This window comes from Apaloderma vittatum, unplaced genomic scaffold (assembly GCF_000703405.1).
Source record: "Apaloderma vittatum isolate BGI_N311 unplaced genomic scaffold, ASM70340v1 scaffold19675, whole genome shotgun sequence".
Lineage (NCBI taxonomy): Eukaryota > Metazoa > Chordata > Aves > Trogoniformes > Trogonidae > Apaloderma > Apaloderma vittatum.
The window spans coordinates 56,254-63,753 of NW_009719099.1; the positions used below are offsets into that span (position 1 = coordinate 56,254).

At 36.4% G+C, this 7,500-nt stretch overlaps 1 protein-coding gene across 1 annotated transcript in view; it reads left to right on the plus strand.

Moving 5' to 3' along the window:
* LOC104274788 (diphthine--ammonia ligase-like) overlaps nt 1–7,500 on the plus strand; it is a 116,813-nt gene that overhangs the window by 42,026 nt on the left and 67,287 nt on the right. The window contains 1 exon segment of the mRNA XM_009870519.1: nt 761–935. Coding sequence (XP_009868821.1) covers nt 761–935 — 175 coding nt within the window.

Here is a 7,500-nt window from a genome sequence, read left to right on the forward strand (position 1 = left end):
TGCTGGGAGCTAAATGACTTTTTTATGCATGGGCTGCAAATATAATTATTTTTCAGACTTTGAAACACTGATTTCTCCACACATACCCCCTGCTTTTTCACTGGCCACATGCAACAGACTGTCCATCCAGGTACTCAACTTCTTGGAGCAAACAAAAGTGAACTTTTAAAATGAATGCTTAAGTACGTTTTCAGTCCTCTCGTGAGTGTGTGTCTGTCATCCAACTTGAAATATGGTAGAACAATATGCTCAGCATTGCATGATAACATGGGAGAAAGGTATAAAAGAACAGAGCTGTTGCTTTGTAGAAACCTGAAGCTCTAGTCCACCCATTGGAAGGAGATTCAGTGAAAAATGTGTGGAGGTAAAGATACGACAATGGTACACCCAGTCTGAAGGCTGCTTAGTTTAGCTTACCTGGCATTTCCAGAGTTGTGTGGTGAAGGTGTTTTTAATAGAACTCATGTATTCTCAAGAAATTAATACATATCATAAAAGTAAGCAAATGGAAGTGAGCCATTGGCTGTGGTGCTAGTTTCTCCTTGGTAATGGAAAGTATCTCACTGGAGATCTGAAGTTATCTGGAGAGAAGAGTGTAAATGCGGCCAGGTTAGTGTAATACCATAGGTTTTGTTTTATGTTCCCCACAAAATTTCATAACATAGTATCCAAGTGAAAAACTCATGGAAGATGATAAATGCTGAAAGTTGGTGCAAGCTAACTTTCTGTTTGAGAAAAATAAATTGTCTTGTGTTTTCAGAGTGTGTGTGGAAGCCCTGTTACCCGATGGAGTACTGTTTTGCATTGACTGCCTTGCACATAAGTATGACAGTGCAATGGATGATGTGTTACGTGATGAAAAACTGGTCATGCATGTACAGAGCATTTCCCACTGGGCACCTGCTAGCATAGGACCTTACAGTCAGTCCATCAAGGTAGGGAATCTTTGTTTCTTCATGTGAAATATATGTTGGTTTACTAAAATACGTACAGTTATAAAGTCTCCTTCTCTCCCATCTGAATGTTTAGAAGAAGATGTGTTAAAAAGCAAATACTTAAAAATGAACGTTTTGAATTGATATTTTTAAAAGTTATGGACAAAAAGAAAACTTAACGCTGAACAGTCTTTCATTTTGGGATCATAAAACAGGTTAAACTATTTTTTGCAGAGAAGCTCAAGAGTGGCTTACTTTTGTTGTATATTAGAATTAGACTAAATGATTGCATCACACATACGCTTTTGAAATCTGTTTGTTTAAAGCAAGTTCAAACTTCTTAATAAGTCAATCGTCGAATGCTTATTCATAAAACCCCTCTTGAAGTCTTGATACTGCTTAATCATTTTAAATACAGTAAGGTTGAAGAACTGTTCTTTTTTAAAATTAATAACAAGTTGAATAGAATATTACATACTATTTAAACATATGAAAAGGATGCAGTGTAATGGAAAAGTGGACCACAAATTTGAATAAAAAGCTTTTTTCCTCTTGCCCAGCTAGTACCGTTCTGAAAATTTATGAAGTGTCTCAACTTCTCTGATGGAAAAAATGTATGTGTCCCTTTCTTACGGATACTCCTCTTGCATAATACGTTGTCCAGTCCAAATTACCCTGTTATGCAAACTGTTTTGAGCAACATGTTATGACATCTCTTTAAATTTCCTGAAACTTCTTTAGCTCTGCAGGCCCACCTAGCATAATGGCCATGGAATTGTACTTTGTTTTGTGTTTGTACCATTGTACGTAAAATTTCAGGAATAGTATTTTACTTTAGAAGCTCATGTGGAATTTTTGTTGTTTGCAGGAAGAAGTAATAATCTTGTAGTTAGAGGAGGGGAGGGTTGTCATCTGTGTATATCCATTTTTCTTGAGAAAGCAGAAAGTTGGTTTAATAAACTTTTTTCCAGTCAGTCTTACACCTTGATGGTCATAATTGTATCACATCATGCATAGTCTTGCAAAGACAAATTTAATAAGCTTTGCACCTTTGTATTTGGAGAAACTCTTCTGATACGTCATTGAAATTAATCTGTATTCATGTTCTGGAGGTGGCGTAGACTAAATTCAGAGAAGGATGTGAACTGAAAATTGTTTTAGTAACCCAGTGACTTCAGATGGAGAGTCAGCAGGGGCTGCCATTCTCTTGGGTTTCCTGGTGGGGTGAGACAGGCACCATCACCGGGGAAAGCCTCATTTCTCTTCAAATAGCATATAGCCAGTAACTTTGGTCAGTAATTTAAACATTAAGGAAAACTTTCCACTGTTTTTTGTTTGTTTGTGTTTTCCAAGGGAACATTTTAGTCAAGTAATGTTATTTTCCCTTAAGGTGGAAAATATGCATTTTTGCCTTAGAAATCCAATGACCACAGTAGTGAAGACAAAGTAATGAAAAGCTGCACCTCTGCTACAGGGTTATTTGCTTGTCATCCTTTATGGCTGATTGTGTCTCTAGGCTACAAAAACCTGTATGGGGAACTAGTAACATAAATGCCGGCAAGAGCTTTAAATTTCCTTTGCCAGATTATGCCTTACTGCTACCACCAGTATGTCTCATCTGACTATCAGTATTTAATGCCATCCTTTATTTTGCTATTATTATCCTTTTAGTGCTATCCTATTATTTTGCTAAGAATCTTTCGCTTTTCGATAACATATTTCTGTTCTGCAGAGCTTGATCCAGTAAATGTTAAAAGAATATTCTTTTTATTTCAGAAAATGAGTTTTGTATTTAAATATCTTTTACTTTCTAAAATAGCATATAAAAGATACAACCTATAAAACCTTTTCATAAGGATACGTTACAGTGGAATACATAAGTGCATAAACAGTGTATTTGGATTCGAAAATTTATTCATAGAAGATATAGATCTTGTATTTTCTTAAATATGAATTTTCCAAAACTAAAATCTTCTGTAGGTGGGTTTTTAGAACTTTCTTGGACTATGTGTGGACAAGTGTTAAATTCTTAAGGTCACCAGTGGAAGTATAACACTTTAGTATGTTTTAGGAATGGAATATATTTTCCAGAATAAATAAGGAAGGAACAAAGATGGTTTCTTAATTTTTAGAGTCAACAAAGATTATTTGAAATTATAATGATTTTATTGTGATGAAATGTTGATCAGTTCATATATTTGAGGAACAGAAGCTTAATGATCTTAAAATAGGTAGTGGTTATTACCCTTTTGCTGTGTATCTGTAGATTTCATTTGTCACTTGCTCATCAACAATTGGACAATTAAATTGTCTTTTCAGTTCAATATGAAGTTCTGTGGACACTGCGGAATCATCATATATTTTAGCACAGTGGTTTTGTTCAGATCAAAATAGACCAAGGACTGTAATATTCAGGGTGTTGCAAGTTGGAATTGATGTGCACTGGCATGTAAGAGCGGAGCTGGCAGCGGAAAGGTGTAGGTAGTTCATGCAAACTATGGAATTCACACTTCAGGCTCAACAAATCACTCAGCAGAGCATCACTTTAATTCTGCAGGGACCTTGCAGGATCCTGCCAACAGTGCTATGAGGACAAAAAGTAAAAATTTTAAATTTACTACAAGAATGTCCTGACCTCAGTCTGATAGACAGGAAACAACAGTGGCAGAATGAGATTAGGATTTTCAAAGTATTTATAAGAAAATCAAACATTCTCTCTCTTTAGGATTAACATTCTTTAAAAACAACTTCAGTGATTCTACTTGTAAATAGTAGATATAAACTGTTGCAAGGTACAATAAAGCTGACTTTCTTATAAGAAAGACCTGAGATAATTCCATATATTTTTCTTGGGCCACCTGTTTTACTGGTGCAGAATCCTCTGCCAATCTGAATGTCTATGTCAGCAGCCAGAATGTAAGCTACGGCAAAGTTATTACACAGGCTACACTGCTGATCTCAGTAATGTATAACAAATGCTCTGATTAATTGTCTCTAATAGCAGTACCACAGACTATCTAGGCAGTTCAGTCTGGCAGCATGTGGTGATACATGGTTTGCCTTCCTCCAGACTTTTGTTGAACAGTGGGCACCAGCTCAATCCGTGCTGGTCATTGGTAGTAGCTCAGTATTTTTCCTGAAGACACTTCATGTTTTTACTTCTTACTGTTTTTATCAGATTATTATTTTATGTTCATGTTTTACTTCTGTGTTACCAGTGGATTAGAGGTTTTGTCCCAACTAAGCAGTAAGTGGTAGTTTACATAGAAACAACTTACCGTCATCACAAAAGGTGACAGCACAGTTGGACATCAGGGAGTTAAGCGTGAGGATACATTGCAAGCAGTGTCTGGGGTGAGACATTTATACTGAGAGCTTATTCAGGATTATTTATTTTGTGAGAACATTCTTTGAGCATTTATGAACTGTGAGCATAGGTCATTAAAAATATTTTTTAAAAAAGGAGCCCAGTGCATCTGAAACACTAACTGAAAATACTTGACTAAGAACATGGGGAAAGTTGACAGTGTTTGTACCAGATGTTCTTCGAGTATGTTAATATAATTTCAAAGTCTGTTTGCACTTATAATTTGTTTGCTTTGGCAAAGTTTCTTAGTGTTTTTCTATCTGGAAATGAACAAAAAACCTGCCGCAGTAGAATTTATCTTACTCTGGTGTTCTACAGTCAGTTTTGATTGTGACATAATGTATTTTATACACTTACCAATAAGTATATAACTATGACTTGATTATAGGTGTTGAATTTTTAGCTCTTTCATGTGGCCTCAGTTTTTTTCCCTCTGACTGTTTCAGAATCCCAGTTTCAGCCATTCTTCAGGCATCTTTTTCTCAGGTTTCTCCTTCACACTGTCTGGACCCAACTGCACAAAGATAAAAAGCAAATTAATGTTCTTACTGTCTGATTCCAATGCCCAGATACCTATAAGTCAATCAGAGTTGGGGTGGGTTTTTTTCCTGTTTATTTACTTTACAATAAGAGTTTTTTTCCTTTCATTTTTCTGATCATCAGGACATGATGAATTAGCAGGTAAGTACTGTGGGAACAAGAGTGCAAATAGAGAGTCTTGTGTTTGGTGACACTTAACGCTGATTCTAATGTTTCCATGATGAGTTCCTTCTCTTGCATTGAAACTGAAAACAGTGTGGTAGATCTCAGTGCAGAATTTGTAGCAGATGGCTTTAAAAGAGGAAGGTGGTGTTGGAAATAGCCTTGTCTGTTGTGTACACGAGGGAAGATTACCTGGCTACTTAAACTGTCTGACTGGTTTCAGATTTGCAAAAACGTTCTTAGCTGGTGTTAAACAAAATGCATTTTAAGGAATCCATGCATTTAGGGATGCAAGGGTTATCCTTGTCAGATCAGCTGAAGAAGGGTGAAGACAGAATGATTTCCAAAAATTCTGGAAAATATCATTGTATGATTCTTAAAGATATAATTAACCCTTTAAAATGCTGGGATTTTCACATACATATACCTGATGTTTGTTTGCTTAATTCCCAGCTTTTCCTTTTGTGATTCAACAACAATATATTATATAGTGGTGTGGAGGTAGCATACTTGGACCTTACAGTAGGTGGAAAAATGAGAAGAGGTACTCAGCAGTTCAGAATACTGTTGCTTAAGGATTGATACTTGCAATGATACCGTTAACATCTTAATCAACAATTTGGGCAGTGGGATCGAATACATGCCTAGCAGGATTGTGGATGACAGTAATTTGGATAGTGGTTGATGCATTAAAGGGCAGGACTGCCATTCAGAGATACCTGGACAAGCAACTAATAACACAAGCCTCATGGAATCGAACAGAAATGAAGGAAAAGTCTTGTGGCTGGGATGGAATAGCCCCATGTTGCAGTGCAAGGTGGGGACTGACTGTCTAGGTAGTAGATCTGCAAAGAAGTAACTAGAGGTCCTGATTGTCAGCTGTCTAAAAACAATTGGAAGTTCACCATTGCAGCAATGAAGGCTAGCCAAATACAAGGCTGCGTTAGCAAGGTTGTAGCCAGCAGGTCTTCAAAACCTGACGACACAAGGCCCTCAGCAAACTGGTCTAGCATCTAAGTTAGTCCTACTCTAAGCATAAGATTGAAATAGGTGCCTCTGGATGTCCTTTCCAACCTAAATTTTTGTCAGATTCTATGATTAATAATTGGATTACAGATTTTCTGGCAGAATAACTGAATGGGAACAACATAGTTATAAAAAAAAAATAAAGCAGTTCTTACTATAAAACGTTCTCTTTTGGAGATCATTAATGGTGCTGAATGGAAAAGCATTTAGGACAGTGTAATTTTAGTAGGTGAGAGCAAGTCATACTCCAGTGGCACTGACATCCTTGCTCCTATGTAAGTAACTTTGTCACTGATATTAAAGTTGTTGTCGTTGATTCCCTAGCTGTTGCCAGGAAAAAAAAAGTGTATAATGTTAGGGCAACCTGGAAACTCTTCTAAATTGTATGGAGACTGTAAGTACACAAGTCAGGAAATAATGGGACAAAGCTGGCCTCTGCGTTTTTGCTGTTTATTTCTGTTTTGTGTCATATCCTTCTTAGCTGAAGATTAACCAACTTGACAGTGAAGCATTAGTAACTTTGACCAAAATGTGGGTCAAAGCTATCTGCCACCATGTGATGTACAGTCATATCCAGTGTCACAAAGTCCATAAAATAGCAGGGAATAACCTCCTGAGGGGTGTCCCCAGCTAGGCAGTTTCCCTTTAATGATGAGAAATCTTAAGAAACAAACAAAACAAACACAGAAATAAAACCCAAAACCCGAAACATTAAGGAGAATTAGAACTGCTGTCATATTTTAAGTAAATCCTTGTTTCTGTCAGTTATTGTGGTTTGGGCCTTGAGGCATGCAATAGTAGAAGGCAGTTATTGATCCTGATGTTGAGAATAGGATTGATCATCACTGGTAAGACTATCTGGTGCATTTAGAATACTTGAAATGGCTGTTTAAAGGGAAATTTGGAATTAGTCTGGGAGGTTTTGGATCTAAGCTTCTTGCTTTCTAAGAAGTTGATACGCGAAGAGATAAATAAGGATCCGAGGTAATGGCTAGCATGAGGAACAAAGTGCGGTGTGTTTTTTTTCCTGTTTGTTTTTTTTTTCTCTTTCCACTAGCTGGGAGGAAAACCAAGGGTACCCTCTTAGTCTGCTTCATGATATATTAAGGAAAATTATTGAATCATTACACAAGTGTACAGTAAGTGATGTTCTGCATAGAATGCTTTAGGGCTTTTCATCTTCACTTCAGCATCATTAGGACTATGTTCTAGTAAAAATGCACCAGAATGGTCTGTGATACAAAATTTAGATTATGACAAGAATATTTTAGCATATATCTTGGAAAGGGTTTTCTGTTGAAAATTTTATATGTAGTTTCCAAACACTTAAAAATCAGTCATAATTTGATTTAAAATCAATTTATACAGGAAAGCCTACTGGAAAAATATTTGTATGCCTGGAAATGGAAAAATTCCTAAATTGGAAATGTCTTGGAGGATGAAATCTTCATCTTCAGTTTCACAGACTAA